The 20,096-nt window shown below is 42.0% G+C and overlaps 1 protein-coding gene across 1 annotated transcript in view; it reads right to left on the bottom strand.

Annotated features, from left to right (window-relative positions):
- Positions 1–1,029: 1,029 nt before the first annotated feature.
- Positions 1,030–20,096, bottom strand: part of prmt7 (protein arginine methyltransferase 7) — a 32,429-nt gene continuing 13,362 nt past the window's right edge. Inside the window, exons 8-18 of the mRNA XM_078400513.1 lie at positions 18,435–18,562; positions 17,922–18,057; positions 16,730–16,813; positions 14,757–14,804; positions 12,827–12,916; positions 9,894–10,055; positions 7,441–7,515; positions 6,794–6,954; positions 5,608–5,704; positions 3,173–3,371; positions 1,030–1,558 (exon numbers count right to left, since the gene is read on the bottom strand). Of these exons, the coding sequence (XP_078256639.1) occupies positions 3,174–3,371; positions 5,608–5,704; positions 6,794–6,954; positions 7,441–7,515; positions 9,894–10,055; positions 12,827–12,916; positions 14,757–14,804; positions 16,730–16,813; positions 17,922–18,057; positions 18,435–18,562 (1,179 nt within the window). The 3' untranslated portion in view covers positions 1,030–1,558; position 3,173. The remainder of the gene's footprint in view (positions 1,559–3,172; positions 3,372–5,607; positions 5,705–6,793; positions 6,955–7,440; positions 7,516–9,893; positions 10,056–12,826; positions 12,917–14,756; positions 14,805–16,729; positions 16,814–17,921; positions 18,058–18,434; positions 18,563–20,096) is intronic.

The raw sequence follows: 20,096 nt of genomic DNA, 5'->3' as shown, positions 1-20,096 counted from the left end.
AATGCACCCCAGCAGGTTCCCACTCAACATTAATTGCTCAAAATCAGCTGTCACATTCAACACCTGCTTTTACACTATGATTTAACATTTGCATTATTACTCCAAATCTGAACATGAAGAATCCCGAGACTGGTGCTGGTAAGCTGTCACCTCAGGGAAAGATATTTCAGCACTTATTTGCTATGTGCATCAAATGTGCACATTAAGCTGTATTCCACTTGTGAAATCCCCTGCAGCAGTGAGAGTGAGACTTGTCTCCAGATTCAGCAAACATAGCAACAGGACGGGACATGTGATGTTCAAGTTCCCGTACTGGCAGGTACTCCTGAGGGGGAAAAAAAACCTCACACCAGTAGAGTCAACACAATCCAAGCACAGTCTGAGACCCTTGGCATTGATTTTAGTACCAAGGGTACACCTACCATCTCCTTCAAGAGCCTGTGGCCATCATAAGCAGTGACAAAAAAGGTGAGATCCTACATTTATCCTGCACTGCTCCCACCACATTGATTCAGGGCTCCACTTTTCCATTATAGATAAGTTCCTTCTCATCCTGAGGTGAGTGGAATCCATGGCATTTGTGGTGCTACCAGCGGGTGAAGTTCGAATGAGGGCAACTGAACAAAGGTACATTGGGCTTTGTCAGACTGACCAGGATAGTTTATCTTTCATCCATCCTAAAGCTGCTGCCTTACAGCGAACCCCATCCCTACCCCCAGATACTGCAGCTACACGGACATCACAGTAGACGTCATTAACCTGAGCAACCTTGGTTACTGCACCAAGTGGGAAGGTCTGCTAATTTTCCCCTTTGCTAGCCCAGACCATGTAGTAGACTAAAATTACTTTGTTGGCATTTCCAACTCTGTGCGAGACCACCCAAAGCACTTAGTACTGAAATGTTTGAGTGGTAATCAGAGTAAATCCCAATGCAGATAAATAGGAGAGACTTCAGCATTATGTATCAGGACAATCCAGGTGAATAAACTGCCCTACACATTAACCATCAGCAAGACTCTCTTTTGTTCTATGATAAATTTAATTCATATTTGCCTAACAAGCAGGTTGGGCAGTCAGTGATTGGTACATTCTGTGCACTCCAACATCACAATGGGTTCATAACTCATTCAACATTGATGGCATGTTCATATCTTTAGGCAAGGTGCAACTGAACAAAGTATAATCTATATATCTCCTGACATTTATTAAATAACTTGCAGCAAAAATGACAAAATGAAGGATAAGTCTCACAAAGCCAGAGTAACTTTATGCTGACCATAGTTACTGACACAGCAGTCTGGGATGATTCTTCTTCCTAGGCACCATCTGAAGGTTGAGGATAACTTGTGATTTTGTTAGTTCTAAGGTGGGTGGCAAGGTGAATGTGAGAATCATAGACTCTTCCACACTTGTGGCAGATAGATGGATAGATGGTTTTGCTCCTTCTGCATTCATGCGGTGTTTCAATGTGCTCCCAATGATGGCCGCGAGGTTCTCAATGCCGGCCCAGATGCTCCATTTTCTACTTTGAATGGCTGTGGGTCAGTGACGTGGTAGTCTGTGGGGATGTTACATTTCATCAAAACGGCTTTCAGCAGATACTTGCTTTGTTCCTTTGCTTCTATCAACGTGGTAAGGTTTCCATGAAGCACTCAAAATACTGTGTCTGCTTCAGGAATTTGGCATCAGGAATGTGAATAACATGGCCTGATATCCTCAAACATACTCTAGGATTATAGTCATCCGTAAAACACAGATGATCATTGCAACTCCTGCTAAGAGCTGGTTATTGACAGATTGATATGCTACAAGATAAATGATGCCAATAAGGGGTATCAAAGAGCCAATAGACACAACATGCATAACTCCTTTTTTGACCAAGGTTGCACATATTATCAGTAGTATTCAACCAGCATAACACATCTAAATATATCCACTATTCTTATCCTTGCAAAGTGAAATTCAATGTTTGGGGAGAAATAGCTTTCAATCTCATGTATAAAGTGAAAGGGAATGAAAGCATGCACTCTGATAAGGGGTTCTCATCTCACAGAAACATTTGCTTTTATGTATTCATTTAACAAGACCTCCAGTAACACTAAACTCATTCTGCACTGAGCTGAGTGAATTTGAAGCAAGGTTCAAATTCACTAGTTTGACTCAGAGACAAATTCACCAGTGCTGAACTAGTTTGACAATTAAGGAAAGAAGTAAAAGAACCAAAGCACATGTGAAATGAAATTGAGTTACACCTGTGGATTACAGGTCCAGTTCTGTGGAGTGACTGTAGCTCTCTATAAGTGTAATATGGGACATCACAACTGATCTCCAGCTTACATACATGTGTGAATATGAATTGGCAAAACAGGGGTGGAAATCTATAAAACGATATTAACCAAGAGAAGTTTGAAAAGTCTATTGGTCTCCTTTAGAAATAAAGGAAATCTTGTAACATTTGAAACCACAAGTATGGATCAAGGTAAAACACTGACTTTACACAATGAAGACTGAAGGTCCAGTACTTAAAAGCACAGAGATAAGTCGAGAAAGCCAGATTTTGTGTCGAAGAAGAAATTTATACATGTTCTTTCATGGTAACAAGTTAGCTTTGAGTTGTTGCCATTTCGACAGCAGCCTACATGCACATAAGATACCATAAACAGTGATTATACGAATAATTTTCTAATTGTTTTGGGGGTATTTGTTGAGGGATGAATGCGGTTGAAGGAACTGGTCGAGCTGCCCATATCCTTTCAATATCAAGAGATTGTTTACATCCACAAGCAGGTAAATGGTTTCTCGTTTTAACATCTCATCCCCCAGATGATAGGGACAAAAATGCAGCACTGTCTCCATACAACCTCCAACAACATCCCAGATTGCGTGCTCCAGCCCTGGTTCGGTTCGATTCCACACCTTTTGCACTCAGAGATGAGAGAGTCACCACTGGGACAGGCAGGATGCGTACTCGGCCCATCCTCTTTCCCCAACAACTGTCTACACAGAAAGCACTTTAGTCCAGCAATAATGTCTGAATAAAACATATTTGGTTATTCTTCCTTCCTATTCATATAGGTGGACTCAGTTCTTCACCTCCCAGTTGGTGCGGATCTGCGCATTCACAAATACAATAACTGGGCCCAGATCCAAGGCCAGTTTTCCGGTTACTGACCTCACAAGGATACTTGTTCTTCACACACCCCTGCTGATTCCAGGCACTGCTGGAAATCCATGGCTAGTTCACCATTTCTTGGGTGGAAAGTCACACTGTAGGCAATGGAGCTCTGCTTGTTTGTCAAATTCTCCTGACTGGACTCCGAGCGGAGGAAGTAAACACCCTGCTTGTTGTGTGGATTCCATTCACAGTCACCCTGGCAACGGCAGAAGGAGTTCACAAACCATCAGCCAAGATGGCTGCTGCTGCGTTATTCGGGGCAGATGCCCAACAAAGGCCAAATCCCACTCGCCATCGGCCATGCCTCCGTCCGACGTCCCTTACCTCCCGGTCCTGCGCCCGCCTGTCGCCCCCTTCCCCCTGATGCACTCCCCTCACCCGAGATATCCCTTCTGCCCCCTGCACCCGAGACGTCCCGTTCGTATCCCCTCTCCCAAGACATTCTCTCCGCCCCCTCTCACGCGAGATGTCCTCTCCGCCCTGCCACCTCAATGATCCCCTCTATCATAGAAACATAGAAAATAGGTGCAGGAGTAGGACATTTGGCCCTTCAAGCCAGCACCGCCATTTAATATGATCATGGCTGATCATCCAAAATCAGTACCCCATTTCGGCGTTTTCCCCATATCCCTTGATTCCCTTAGCCCTATGAGCTAAATCTATCTCTTGAAAACATTCAGTCAATTGGCCTCCACTGCCTTTTGTGGCAGAGAATTCCACAGATTCACAACTCTCTGGGTGACAAAAGTTTTTCCTCATCTCAGTCCTAAATGGCCTACCCCTTATTCTTAAACTGTGACCCCTGGTTCTGGACTCCCCCAACATCGGGAACATTTTTCCTGCATCTACCCTATCCAATCCTCTAAGAATTTTATATGTTTCTATAAGATCCCCTCACATCCTTCTAAATTCCAGTGAATACAAGCCCAGTCGACCCATTCTTTCATCATACGTTAGTTTCGCCATCCTGGGAATTAACCTGGTGAACCTACGCTGCACTCCCTCAATAGCAATAATGTCCTTCCTCAAATTAGGAGACCAAAATTACACATAATACTCCAGGTGTGGTCTCACAAAGGCCCTGTACAACTGCAGTAGGACATCCTTGCTCCTAAACTCAAATCCTCTCGCAATGAAAGCCAACATGCCATTTGCTTTCTTCACTGCCTGCTATGACTAATGTACAAGCACACCCAGGTCTTGTTGCACCTCCCCTCCTACTCTGACACGATTCATATAATAATTTGCCTTCCTGTTCTTGCCACCAAAGTGAATAACCTCACATCTATCCACATTATACTGCATCTGCCATGCTTCTGCCCACTCACCTATCCAAGTCACCCTGTATCCTCCTCGCAGCTCACACTGCCACCCATTTTTTTGTCATTGGCAAACTTAGAGATGTTACATTTAATTCCCTCGTCTAAATTATTAATATATATTGTAAACAACTGTGGTCCCAGCACCGAGCCTTGCGGCACCCCACTAGTCATTGCCTGCCATTCTGAAAAGGACCCATTAATTCCTACTCTTTGCTTCCTGTCTGCCAACCCGTTCTCTATCCATGACAATACCCTACCCCCAATACCATGTGCTCTAATTTTGCACACTAATCTCTTGTGTGGGACCTTGTCAAAGGCTTTTTGAAAGTCCAGATACACATCCACTGGCTCTCCCTTATCCATTCTACTTGTTACATCCTCAAAAAATTCCAAAAGTTTAGTCAAGCATGATTTCCCCTTCATAAATCCATGCTGACTTTGACAGATCCCATCACTGCTTTCCTTGTCATTTCAGATGACCCTTCAACCCCCTTCACATCCATCATTACAAATTGATAAACACCTTGTTTCTAGCATTACTATTTCCCCCATCTCCATCCTCAGCACATTACCAGAATCCCACGATAATGTCTTCACCTTTGTTAATACCCACCTCCTGTTCCAAACTATTCCCAAAATTACACAGAACAGATATTTCTCGGTCCAGTTATCCCATGGGTACAACTCTGATAATTTACTATCTGATTGTTTGGAAATTCCAGCGGCTTGGTATCTGGCTCATTGGATGCAAATTCCTGCTTTCCCTTTAACACACTGAGACCATGGTTCCTGCATTTCTTTGGAGGAGAAACTCACTGGAGGCCCACTTCACCCCCAACCCCCTACTCATCACACCTGGGCCCTGCCTCCATGCTCCCTTGAAACAGGATCTTCTTTCGCGAAAAACCTAGCAGGTTCATTGTAAAACTAGAATACTGTTGCATGGCATCTAAAAAAAAAAAGCATTTGAGCTGGGATGGAGTGTTAATGGGAATAAAGTTTGGAAAATCTGCCTGTCCAGTACCACCAGTGAGCCTGATTAACTAAGATTTACTATGTTGAGATCCCACTGGACTCGAGCTTCCTGTGAAGTTCAATAAAAAGCCTTACCATATCAGAATGAAACCTGGTTAACCCCGTGGAGACAATGATGTCTTTGGTTAGGCAATAGTCCATCCAAAGCACTACTCCATGACAAGTGCCAGATCTAGAAAACAAAACATTACTTGAATTTTCTAAGCTTATACTTCAATTGAAATTAAAACTTTTAATTTTAAAAGAAAAGATGAATGGAACCTTAATAAATAACAATCTGCAGAGGTGCAGAGTGAACTGGGGCTGAGTAAAAAGCTATGGAGTGACGTGAAAATGTTTTTTTATATATCAATACTTTTTTATTTCAATTGAAACACCATGAACAAATCAAAAGCAAAAGCAAATACAAGTTTGGCAGCTAAACAGGAGAGATTTATGTCATGATATGATGTAGGCTAGAATAGTGCACAGGCAATCCACCCATGGTCGAGATAAATGGATTTGGCCATCTAGATGCTGTAGAAATATGGTTACACGATGACCAATATTGAGAATTAAATACTTCCAAGGTACTTCAGATTTTGAAAAGGTGGCAACATTGCAGGCCTGAGGCCGTGATAGGCCTTATAAAAAAGAATTACACAAGGACCTGGAGATGATGAGGAATTTCTTTAGTCAGGGCATGATGAATCTGGAATTCATTGCCATAGATGGCTGCGGAGGCCATGACATTGGGGATTTTTAAAGGAGAGATTGATAGATTCTTGATTAGTAAAAGCATCACATGTTACAGGGAGAAGGCAGGAGATTGGGGTTAAGAAATAGACCAGCCATGATTGAATGGCGGAGTATACTCAATGAGCCGGATGGTCTCATTCTGCTCCCAAGTCTTATGTTAGTGGGAGTGGCGCAGAGTTCAAGAGCCTGGCGGTTGGTGGGAAGAAATTGCTCTAGAATCTGGTGGTCACGGTTTTCAGGCTCCTGCATCTTATTCCTGATGGTAGGAACGAGATGAAAGCACGGCATATTCATGCCTATTCCCCATTTCCTGGTCAGCCGACCAATCTTCCATCCATTTCATACACCAGCCCCAGTAGCTTTTATTTTCTGCAAGTCTTTGATGCATCACCTTACCAATTGCCTTATAAAAGAGAGGAGCACTGTGGGAAAGCAGGTATTGGTCTCATCATTCCCGCCCTTTAAAAGCCTTCCCCGAGAAACATTTCTCCTCCTTACAGGAACCACTTGCTGTTCTCCATACCTCAAGAGCTGCATCGAGCCGGCCGAGCAGATTGACTGCTCTGGTACCTCACGGTAAAAATCAAAGACGAGGATCTGGCATGGGTCACTGAGTGCTCTGCAGGGATATTCCCAAAGAGGGTGAGGCTCAGCCTCCTGACTCTCCCGGAAATTCAAGGAATTCTGGCAAGAAATTACACAAGAAAATTGAGAACAAAGTAGAGAATGAATGTTGCAACATAACTTTACTGACCCCGTCCAATACATTGCAAAATCAAACATGCACACAAATACATGCAGGTGATGCATGTCATCTGTGATTCAGTTGCCGGCTTCATGACTATGACTGTGTCTCACCTTATAGACAAATACAAATCTTAGGTTGCCAATTCATTCTAGGAGGTAGAATACAGACAAGATGTTAAGGTTTTCAATGTTTTCAGACTGACAAAGATTCCATGGCACTCTGTGAAACATAGCTGGACATGCTTCCCAGTGAATATTAAATGGCTTTCAACTGCCCACTCAACTTCCTCTGAATACAAAGCCAAGTCACCCGGCACTAAATCCAGTTCACACAACTATCTAAATCAGTTCCCACAACTGTCTAACCCAGCCGTCCAAATCAGGCAACCGATATTCCAAAAACACCATCGTCAAAGTTCTTACCTGTATCATCTCATCCATGAGGTTGACATCAAAGCCTTTGCATTCCCTGCAGGGTGCACGGATATGCCAGAGGTCCTAGAGAGGGAGAGAGAGGACAAATGGGCAGTATCTATGGAAATAATGCCTCACCCATTCTTTCTACCATTTCATCTGCAACTTAAAATTACTTTTTTTTTGAAATTTATTATTTTCCAATTCCAACAGTGCAGTCTGACTTGCTGAGAGTTTGCAGCATTTTCTGTTTTTGGAACACACAAGAGTAATATTAGGAGCTGCACTTCCCCAGCCAGCCAGCAGGGGTACATAGTTCAAATAATTGGGAATTTCAATTATTTGGCGGTTCTGCAGGACTCTGGCCTGTTGAATATAGGGCCAAGGAAATAGCAAGAACAACGTTTAATGTCCATTCAAAATTGGCCCTTGATCTGAGTGGATCTGACATGGATAGAAAATTGGTTGACAGACAGAAAGCAAAGAGTGGGGATAAATGGGTAGTGGGGTACCGCAAGGCTCGGTGCTGGGACCGCAGCTATTTACAATATACATTAATGACTTGGATGAAGGGATTAAAAGTACCATTAGCAAATTTGCAGATGATACAAAGCTGGGTGGTAGTGTGAACTGTGAGGAAGATGCTATGAGGTTGCAGGGTGACTTGGAAAGGTTGTGTGAGTGGGCGGATGCATGGCAGATGCAGTTTAATGTGGATAAGTGTGAGCTTATCCACTTTGGTGGTAAGAATAGGAAGGCAGAGTATTATCTGAATGGTGTCAAGTTAGGAACAGGGGACGTACAACGAGATCTGGGTGTCCTAGTGCATCAGTCACTGAAAGGAAGCATGCAGGTACAGCAGGCAGTGAAGAAATGGAATGGAATGTTGGCCTTCATAACAAGAGGAGTTGAGTATAGGAGCAAAGAGGTCCTTCTGCAGTTGTACAGGGCCCGAGTGAGACCGCACCTGGAGTACTGTGTGCAGTTTTGGTCTCCAAATTTGAGTAAGGATATTCTTGCTATTGAGGGCATGCAGCGTAGGTTTACTAGGTTAATTCCCGGAATGGCGGGACGATCATATGTTGAAAGATTGGAGCGACTAGGCTTGTATACACTGGAATTTAGAAGGATGAGAGGAGATCTTATCGAAACGTATAAGATTATTAAGGGGTTGGACACGTTAGAGGCAGGAAACATGTTCCCAATTTTGGGGGAGTCCAGAACAAGGGGCCACAGTTTAAGAATAAGGGGTAGGCCATTTAGAACTGAGATGAGGAAAAACTTTTTCAGTCAGAGTTGTGAATCTGTGGAATTCTCTGCCTCAGAAGGCAGTGGAGGCCAATTCTCTGAATGCATTCAAGAGAGAGCTAGATAGAGCTCTTAAGGATAGCGGTCAGAGGGTATGGGGAGAAGGCAGGAATGGGGTACTGATTGAGAATGATCAGCCATGAACACATTGAATGGCGGTGCTGGCTCGAAGGGCCGAATGGCCTCCTCCTGCACCTATTGTCTATCAATAAAATGTCAACCACGGTAATGTGCTGGGAGCAACAGGGTTAGATAACGATGACAGATTTCCTTTCATCAGAATGCTGGCACCCTGTTGGTTTTTTATGACCATCTGGTTTTTTCATGGTCACCATCATTGAACAAACCTTTCAATTCAAATTTATTCAATTATTTTAATTTTAATTCCTCATCTGCCATTGTGAACCTCAACCGAATCCTCCAGATCAAAAGCCTAACTAGCCCTCATACCACTTTGGCTACATTCTCAAACTGTGGTCAAAGCAGTTACTTTATATAGGTTCAACCTATATAGGTTAATTTTTCATTCTCTATTTTATGAAACTCGGGATCCTATACAGTTTTTTTCTTTGTTTTTACAACAAAGGTATTATGAAAATCTGTACGAAAGTCTCGGTAGACACAAGAAACTGCAGATGCTGGTTTACAAAAAAAGACACAAAGTGCTAGAGTTACTCAACGGGTCAAGCAGCATCTCTGGATAGGTGACTTTTCGGGTCAGGACTGAAGAAGGGTCGTGACCAGAAACATCAAATATCGATGTTCTCCAGAGATGCTGCCTGACTACCGAGTTACTGCAGCACCTTTTGTGTATTTTTTTGTATGCAAGTCTCTCTGTTCCTAGACACTTTTAGAACTGTGTTATTTAATCCTCCTGTCAAAATGAATCACTTCAGACTTGTCTGCATTACTTTTCATCTGCTGCCTGACTGTCTACTTTACAGTTTTGTATGTTGTACACTCATGCCCATGTCTTAGATTCACTGAATAAAGTAATGGTCCTAGTTGACTCTTGGACCTACCACTATCCAGCTTAAAAATCAACTGCTTACCAAGACTCTGCTCTCTGACCAAGTTATCCTCCACTCCTTAAATTTTGCCACGACTGACCGCACCCTCCACTTAGATCATCTTTGGCCAGTTCTTTTGCTCACCTCAAACTCAACAGCCATCGCAAACAGTGTGGCAGACTGCGGCAGCACAGTGAATTCACTACCCAGGTGCTTAGCCAGATAGGTCCGCGCGTACCAGAAGTAAAGGTTGTGCCAAGGTAAAAGGCTGGTGGTGAAGAATGGCTCCCCGATCAGAACTGATATCTGGCACAGAAACAACCCAGGGGGAAAAAAAATACACATGAAAAGCGAGTATAATACAACAAACACATTGTAGGATTTTAAAACCCACCTCATCAGTAATCAGTCAAAACTCACTTTCTTTGCTCACTGTTTTATTTGAGCATATACAATGAAAGCACCCAGACAGAGTGCCAGGGTGACTTACAACCTACAGCTCAAACCATGAACATTATACCATAAACATTATGACCTGTGGACTTGTATAATCCAATTTTCTTGGATGAGCATTCATCAGCTATATATTGTTCGTAGTTACATTTGCTTCAATAACCATACATGTTCCCAAATCTAAAACCTCTTTCTACATTCCTCAGCAGTGAATTATTTTCCAAGCATGTCTGTGGATCCTGACAAAATTCTGTGGCCTTAGTTATTCTGCACAGCCTGCTAGTTTAATTACAGAAAACAGGTCACACTTGTTTTAGAAAGGGTCAATTGTTCTATAATAACATGTCAATGGCCAAAGCACCACAAGAAGAATTCTATTAAAACCAATCACAGCAAACCCATTCACTTGATTCACCTTCAGTCTGGATGCAATTAAATGTTAAGATCTCCAGTAAGCAATACTGAGCTACACACTCCACCCCATGCACTATATTGAGACATGGATTAAGAAGTCACAGAAGAGCACTTAAAAACCAGTAAAACCCAATTTCAGGTAAATCATCAAACTTGGTTTCTGAGCCACAAAAAGCAAGACTAATCATTTAAACAAAAGCAATGTCAAGAGGTGGGGTTTAAGGATCGTCTTAAAGGAAGGAAATTAAAGAGCCAAAGGCAAGGTTCTAATTGGAGGCCAACAGAAGTCGATAATATGTAAGGGATGAGAAATCCAACGCAACAAAATTTCAGTTTCAAACTCAAGGTTGTTGTCGCCTTTATATCAGTGAGACCAAGAGGAGACTCGGCAACTGTTTCGCTAAACACTTGCGCTTGGTCTGCCAAGGCTTGCTGGATATCCTGGATGCTAACCACTTTAGCTCCTCTTTCCATTCCCATACTGATTTTTTTGTCCTGGGCTTTCTCTCTTGCATGAGTGAGGCTACACATAAATTAGAGGAACAGCATCTCATATCCCACTGGTGAGGCCAACAGCCTAATATTATGAACACTGAACTCTCCAATTTCAGGTAACTAACTTCCTAACAACCCCCACTCCCTGCTTCCCCCTTCCTCTCTTCCCTGGGCCCCACCAGGATTCAGACCCATTTCTCCCCTGCCCCCTCCACCTATATTCCTTCCACTGGCTCCACAATTATACCTCTTCTATCCTTACCTCATAGTTTTTGTCTCTTCATCTCGGGCCTTTATCCAACAATCTAACTATCAAAAACCCTCTTCACCTGTATCCACCCATCACTTGCCAAGCTTTGTCCTGCCCCCACCTCTCCTACAACTCTCTACATCGCACCACCACAAGCTGTCTGAAGAGGGGTTCTGACCTGAAGGGTCACCTATCCATGTTCTCTGGAGATGCTGCCTGACCTGCTAGATTATTCCAGCACTTTGTGTCTATTTTTGTAAACTAACATCTGCAGTTCCTTCTGTCTCCGAGGACAAGATTTAATTTGGCTTGGTAGGGCACCTCACCATGACAGATAGTTTGCCCAAGCTCAATATTTAGGTTAACGTGTATATTTGAACAATAATTAGGTAACTACATCACAGCGTCAAAACAAAGAACAGACTGAATTTCAGAAACAGAATAAACACACAATTTTATTCTGCTGTTGTAACAATTGAAAGATTTGGCTGTCTTTATAAATCACTTTTCAAGTCCTCCTCTGCACTTTGCATCCAAATTTTACTGCTGATGATTATGTACTTCTCTCAATCCCGCAACAGCCTAGATTTTTGGATTCAAGAAACAAGCCTATCAGCCTAACAACATTTACTGGTCTATTAAAACAAATACTGTTTTTTCTTATTTCTGCCAATGCATAAAATTTTACATTTCCCATATTTAATCTTTGCTGACTTTTTGCCCATTCACTTTATATCTATTTTCAAACTCTTTGCACTCTTTAGAGTTTATTTTCCCAGAGCTTTGTATTAGCGACAAAATTGGGATACCTTACACCTGCTCCCTTCATCTAATTCACAGCTATCGAACTTAAATAATTAAAACTTCCAGCACCTCCTCAGTTACAAAGTGCTAACCCAAAAATACATTGTGTAATCATTTATTTCTGTCCATTATCTTCAAACCCAATTGACACATTACTCCTAATTCCATGAGCTCAAATCCTGTGTGGCACTTTAAAGTTGAAACCTGCAGCAGGAATTATTGCTCTTATTTACTTCAGTTAAAAAAATCTATTTACTCAGCAAGCAGTCTATTGCTGCAGGAAATTGCTGAATGTAATGGCAGCTCAATTTGTCAAGAACAGCAATTACAAAATACAGCAAGTATAGTAACATGAATTGGATGTGTAAAATCAATTGTGGTTGCTTACAGACACAAGTGACTGATGGGCCTGTTACTGCATCATTGTCCATTCTGATTAGGAAATGTGGTGCAATAATAGGTTGGTTACTAATTTTAGATAAAATAAGCTCCTTAGCCTGAGAAACTGGGAGTGCAAGAACAGGTTCGTATAAAGTTTCAGCCTGGTCAAAGCCTTGTATTTTTGAAACATGGATTACTTTATTAAATAAACTAAAAAAGCATGATAGAGGCTTACAAATGAACCACATTTACCTTGATTTTAACTCAAGTACGGGCTCACCTGGTTGTTATCTAGGTCCACAGGTGTTAGCTGCTCCGGACTTTTGTCAGAAACTATCACCTTTCCAGTCAATCCATTAGCAGCTAAAATCTGAGAATCATATATATAAAAGATTTAGTGGCCTGATTCATGTGACAACCCTAATGCACTGATAAAACATGTTACGGATAAACTATCAAACATAAACACATCTCTAGGATATCCTGAAGCATTTCATAACATATGGACTATGTTTGAAATGCAGTTACTGCTTTACGGAGATTTTGCCCACAGTACTGTTGGATAGGGAATTCCTGGATGTAACACAGCCATGAAGGAACTGCAACATATTTCTAAAGCAGAATGATGAGCAATTTGGAGAGCAACATGCAGCTTCTGATGTTCCCATGAGTCTGAAGAAGGGTCTTGACCCGAAATGTCACCCATTCCTGCTCTCCAGAGGTGCTGCCTGTCCCGCTGAGTTACTCCAGCATTTTGTGTCTATCCCTTGCTAGTCGTTCTTCTTGATGGTAGAGGTTGTGTGTTGGGAACTATTGGAGCAACATAGGCAAGTAGGTGCTTTTGTAGGCTGCTCAAGTGCAGCCATAGTGCACTGGAAGTGAAGGGAATAGCTGCTTATGATGGAAACAGCAGTATTTCAATCGCTGGGGCTTTTTGACCTGAAAAGGTGTTCCTTTTTTTTTTAGTATTGTTGAAGCTGCACCCATCCATCACGGATAGACCATCACACTCCTAACCTATGCCGTGTAACATGGTGGATAGGCCTTGGGGTGTTGGGATATATGTTTTTGCATGAGGCTACCCAAATTCTGAACCACACTTGTAGGTGCAGTATTTATGTGGTGGGTCCAGTCAAGATTTTGACCTACGATTCAATCCCACCACCCCCCCACCCCACCCCAGACTTTGCTGATGGGACTTCAAATAATTGTAATGCCATGAAAAGTCATGAGTAGAAATTATTATTGGAGATGGCCATGCCTCACGTTTGACAAGTTAACCCTTTCTGCATGTTATATAGGTCTCACTGCATGTAGGCATAGACTGTTTCATATGCTGAGGTGTTGCAGATGGAATTGGATATTGTGCTTTTGGCAACAAACATCCCACATCTGACCTCGGGTTGAAGCAGCTTAATTTTGTTGTGCTCAGGAAACTGATCTGTGGAGCTCATGCTGCAATGTCTAGGGGCCGGGATGGTTGACCATTGACAACAACAAAATCACTTGTGTGAATTAAAATGGCTGAAAGCAGGGGGGGGGGGGGGGGGGGCGGAGAGAGTCAAGATAAATCAACAATACAGTTTTGGCAGAACATGCGTGTAAAATAGAGTCACTGATTAATACACAATTTGCACGATAATGATGGCCAGTGAATCTTTTTAATACTATTCACGGGAAAATGAGTCATTTACAAGGACAACATTCTGTTTATCAAATAATGGTATTATGGCATCATTTTCAGCAGGTAAATGGAGGGGATGTTGGTTTAACAAGTTGACCACCTAACATCAAGAAGCAGGGGTACATCAGCACACTTAATCACATTGTTAGACAGGTGTACACTAACACGCCGCATCAAACCGAGACTGAGTCCAACAGGCACTGCAGAACACTGCTAAACTACAAGTCCACCAGTTCAATGCACCACATCCTCAGTACACTGGAGGCAGGTCATTGCACCACATCCTGGAGCCAAGACTTCACCTTGTGGCTGAGTCCGTCGATAGACTGTACTCAGCCCTGGGGCCAAGTCCACCAATTGACCGCACTAAACCAAGGGGCTAGGAGCTCATTTGTTTACTGCAGCCCGCAATACATCTTTCTTCAAGGTTCCAGCTGCACAATGCGTCATTCTATCCACTATACAAAATTGCTTTGCTCCAACAATAAAAATTCAAGTAAGCTCAGTTCAATGGATGCAAACTCACATTCCCCATTACGCGTCTTGACATGGCAGAAATCTCCAGACTGTAAACCTACAGAAACACAGAGTTAGTCAAAAACAGGAACATATATATAGTTTGGTCCACGATAAGACGCAAAATGCTGGATTAACTCAGCGGGACAGGCAGCTTCTCTTGAGAGAAGGAATGGGTGATGTTTCGGGTCGAGACCCTTCTTCAGAGTGATGTCAGGGGAGTGTGCGGGACAGAGATTGAATGTAGTCGGATACAGGAAGACTGGTGGAAGAACTGGAAAGGGGGAGGGGATGGAGAGAGAGGGAAAGCAAGGGCTATTTGAAGTATGGTCCAGTTATGGATTAAATGCCAACAAGAATTTTATCCAGGAGTGCCGTAAATTCCAATTCTAAAGTGTGTACAGAAACAGAAGGACTGCATATCCTTAAAAAAAGGCAGGACTCAAGGATCCTAAGGAGTATGGAGAGTGCTAAAACAGGACAGTTATGTTGAACCTGAGTAAAACACCAGCCAGATAAAACTGAAAGTGTCCTTTATGGCCACCTAAAGGTCAACACTTGATTCTTTACCTGAGATTCTAGCAGTTCAATGCTCTTGATCAGTCGGATCTTTCTTCTTATTTCACATTTATTATTTACATGTAGTTATTACATTACTTATAAGAGATTAAGGTTAACTAACAGTCTGGTCTCAAACTCTCGTTTACACTTAATTCCGTTTTCACTTCCCCTCTGAACTACCTTCAAATACCCTGGTTCTCAATTGTATTATCAATTATGCACCCTTTGCCCTGATTTATTTCACTCCCCACCCACATCATTGGTCATCCACTGAATTCTGGTTTTACTAGCTCTAACATTTTCCCATGTGTTAATATACCTCGACCATTGATGGCCTCCTTCATGCCCATCCATAACTGAATTACATTTTGCCTGCACTTCCAATTTCCCTGGGCCAGATCAGTTCTACTCTCATTGACAATGGCTTTCTTTCCCTTTGACTTATCCATATCCTTTTCTATTGTTATTCAGAATTTATGAAACATTGATCACTGTTCGACAAACATTCCCCGCTGATTTTTATTTCTCTTGATTGGCCTCATTCCCGGCACCAAGTCTCCTTCCTCATTCGACCAGAAGCCTACTGTCCACCTGAACATTCTTCAAAAATTCCTCACCCTCTTTGTCCCTTATTGCCAGTTAACATCAGCATAAATTCACTCATAATCACTACTTTATAGACTACAGTAGTCCTGAGCTACTATCTACCTCACTGGAGACCCTCGGACTATCTTTAATAGGACTTTACTGGACTTTATCTTGCACTAAATGTTATTCTCTTTATCTGTATCTGTACACTGTGGATGTCTCGATTGTAATCATATATAGTCTTTCCGCTGACAGGTTAACACGCAACAAAAGCTTTTCACTGTACCTCGGTACATGTGACAACAAATAATAAACTAAACAAATGGCTCTTTTCTGTGCTGTAACAATTCTATGATTCTATTAAATTTTAGTCACATTCTTCCATCATCCAGCTTAGCACAAGGATTCTGAATCATGAGGAAAATTAAACCTTGCTAATGAGGTGGGCACTTGGGTAATATAGATGATTCAGCGCCACATCAACAGCAAGCAAATGGCTTTTATTGGAGATTAAATTCCATTGCCAATCATTGGAATCCTACCATCAATGCCGGGCACAGAATCCATTTTAGGTATCTGACTCTGCCAGGTGAATACCGGAGAACAAGCCAAGAAAGCTAGAAATATGAGCATGGGTCATTCAGCAAGATGTCAAAAATTGAACTCAATCGCAAGCCTCAAGGTCAAATGGCATTCCGATGCTCAGCAGACTGAGCTGCAAAAAAAACCCCAGCCATGTAGAGAACAGTAGGAAAAGCAACTCCTAGACAAAATGGGACAGAGAATTATACCCAAGTGCTCACCTTCAACCCTGACCTACAATGATGTCCATACCTGTGCAGCACCCAGCAAATGAGCGAAGATAGAGAGCAGGCTGCCATCACCGATGGTCATGCACACGGCATCTGGCTTCAGAATCTGAAGACACAACACAGTAAAATCCATAACCATCATGATCAAATAAGGTACACGGAACTCTTTGTGCCCTCAGTTAATTCTAAGGTGCAAAGCTCTAAAATAACATTAAACTCCAAAGACATACAGGTATGTAGGTTAATTGGCTGGGTAAATGTAAAAAAAAAAAAAATTGTCCCTAGTGGGTGTAGGATAGTGTTAATGTACGGGGACCGTTGGGCGGCACGGACTTGGTGGGCCGAAAAGGCCTGTTTCCGGCTGTATATATATGATATGATATGATATGATTACCCAATTCTTTATCCAGCGCTTAATATTTCGACTATACCTGGTCTGTGAAGATCAGTTTGCTTTGCTGATGGAACCCATTCATCTTCTACGATAGAATGGAATATTAACAACACTTCAGCTGCTTTCCTTCCACCTATTCATCTTGTGGCATGGCAACAAAATTGGAACTGAAGATACTGGAGAAATGATAGGATGTACAGCAGTGCAGTCAGTGTGTGTGTGTGTATATATTAATTACCAACAGTGATGTGCTAACCCACCATTCCAAAGTTTTGCAGTTTGCCTTTGGTTGTCACGTTTACATTCAAAGAGGAATTGTATAATATTTGAAGAACAAAAAACTGCAGGGTTCTAGAAAAAAGGGAAGAGTAAAGGGGCTAACTAATTGTTCACGGAAATTTGCAGTACAGACATGTTGTTCCTTTAGTGTAATATTATTCTTTGATCAGGTGCTCCTTGCCCAGTTACTGTTGTTACCATCTAACTACCTTACGAACAAAGGGCAAAAGACCAAGCAGTGAGAGGAACACAGCGGTTCAGGCAGCATCTGTGGAGGGATACAAACTTCACATTTTGCAGTCAAGATCACAAAATGTCCAGATTCCAGAATCTACATTCTCTTGTGTCTCCATTCTAACAAAGGGTCTCTGATTTGAAACATTAACTCCGCTTCTCTCTTCACAGATGCTGCCTGATCTTCTGAGTGTTTCCAGTATTACTTGTTTATAATTCAGACTTCTAGTATCTGTTTTTTAGATCAATTTTCTGTGCACAGATTCCAACATGAGTTGTGTCTAATAAAATATTCCAAAGTGCTCACTGTTTTCAGGGCCTTGATGTAGGTGTTGTTCCTTTGTTGGTCATTTAGCTCTCCAAATCGCTGCCTATTACACATGAGATGGGCCTGACAGGAGCACAGTGGGCGTTCACTCAGCACTTCAGCTTCACGCTCATCACTGTGGAGCACAAAGTTAGTCAGACAAACTAGAGCCATATTATTTCTTATTTCCTCAGTCCTGAATGTTCTCAGTCTTGGAACACTTCCAGATGAAGGGCAAATAAATAGGCCAGATAGTACAAGAAGTAAATCTAGATAAGGAATCATGGACAATGTAAGGCACAAGGGTATTTTGTGGATACATAGTACGGAGCTTATGTACACACTGTACAAATTTGTACACATAGGATACAAATAATGGCATCAACATATAATATATTTTAATTACATTAACGAGCAAGTGTGTTCGGAAAAGTACAGTCTGCAAGGATTACAATCTGCACTGAGTATTCTTCGCCTGTCCAGCACAATAAATAATGATTCTATATTACATACCTGCAGCACTGTAGTTTATACCACAAAGAGTAGTCATCGTGCATGGCTGAAATACGCAGACATTCCCCTTCTTGAACGGGTATCCCCTGGGGTAGGAAGTACACACACTGCATCCAATGATCCCGCCACTGATGAACAAGAATAACTAAATTTCGGACTCAGATACAAGGTGCAGTCAATAGTCAATTTATTTGTCACATACACATAAATGTGCAGTGAAATGAAAAATTACCCGCAGTTCAACAATAAGACCAATAAAAATAAGCAATAAAAATATGCAATAACACATACAATCATAAACCAACACCAAACAAAAGAAACATCCATCACAGTGAGTCTCCTTCAGTCACCTCCTCACTGTGATGGAAGGCCAGAATGTCTTTTCTCTTCCCCTGCCGTCTTCTCCCGCGGTCAAGTCAAACATAAAATTAAGCTAGAGATGATGAAGAGCTCTCAAAAGAGCTAGCATTGCTTGACTGAACTCTCCAGTTGCCAAAAGTGAAAAATATAAAAGCAACACTATCAACAAATATTTGTTCGCAACCAAGTTTTTGTTAACAGTCCCACATAAGAGGATAGTGTGCAAAATTAAACTACATAGATTGAAAGTAACATACTAGCATGAATTTAAAAATTGTCTGTTAGAGGGTAGGAATAGACAGGTCTTTTTCCAGGGGGCAGGGAGTTATTGGTAGGGTGCTGCATGGATCATGTGCTTGGGCCCCAGCAACTCACAGTACACTCAAAAGCAAGGGGGGGGGGGGGGGGGGAGGGAGAAGACGTTTGAGTGGTGAGAAGGGTGCAAAGAAGCTCCAATGTAATTTTGACAAGATAGGTGAATAGGCAAATGCATTTTAATGTGGATAAATGTGAGGTTAGCCACTTTGATTCTGACTGATTATTATCTCAATGGTGACAGGGATTATTATTGCAAGGATGCCAGCAATACCTATACATATCTTATTGAGACACCATTGGGAGTTTTGTGTGTGGCATAATTCTATCTTGGTTCTCCTTATTTGAGGAAGGATGCTCTAACAGAACTATACAGACTAGGTACAAGTATAATGTATACTATGACCAAGGAACCAAAAGCATAATATTATCTGATTTGATTGAATACCCTGCAAAATCAAAATGTTTCAACTTCTCCAGATGCACTGTAGATCGTAACCCATCGGGATGCATCACAGCTTGGTTTGGCAACAGATTTGCCCAATTCCACAAGAAATTGCAGAGATGTGATTGTAGCCCAGTCCACCACAGACCAGCCTCACTCCACCCCTCTCCTCCATCCACACTTCATGCTGCCCTGAGAAAGCAGCCAACATATTCAAGGACCTTTTTCACTCCAGTCATTCCCTCTTCCCCCCTCTCCTACCCAGAGGAAGATGCAAAAGTCTGTAAACACAGAAAGAACAGCTTCTTCCCTGCTGTTATCAGACTACTGAACAGTCCTTCCATACACTAGGGTGTAGTTCCAATTTTCCAACCTACCTCATTACAGACCATGGACTTTTTGTCTGTACTTGTAACACCATAATACTGTATTTTTCTCTTTGCACTATCCATTGGCCTTGTGTATGGCTTGATTGTAATCGCGTATTGTTTTATTCAATTGGATAGCATGCAAACAAATCTTTTCACTGTTTCTGGATACAC

The sequence above is a fragment of the Rhinoraja longicauda genome, chromosome 6, assembly GCF_053455715.1.
Source record: "Rhinoraja longicauda isolate Sanriku21f chromosome 6, sRhiLon1.1, whole genome shotgun sequence".
Lineage (NCBI taxonomy): Eukaryota > Metazoa > Chordata > Chondrichthyes > Rajiformes > Arhynchobatidae > Rhinoraja > Rhinoraja longicauda.
This window is presented reverse-complemented; position numbering and strand designations above follow the sequence as displayed.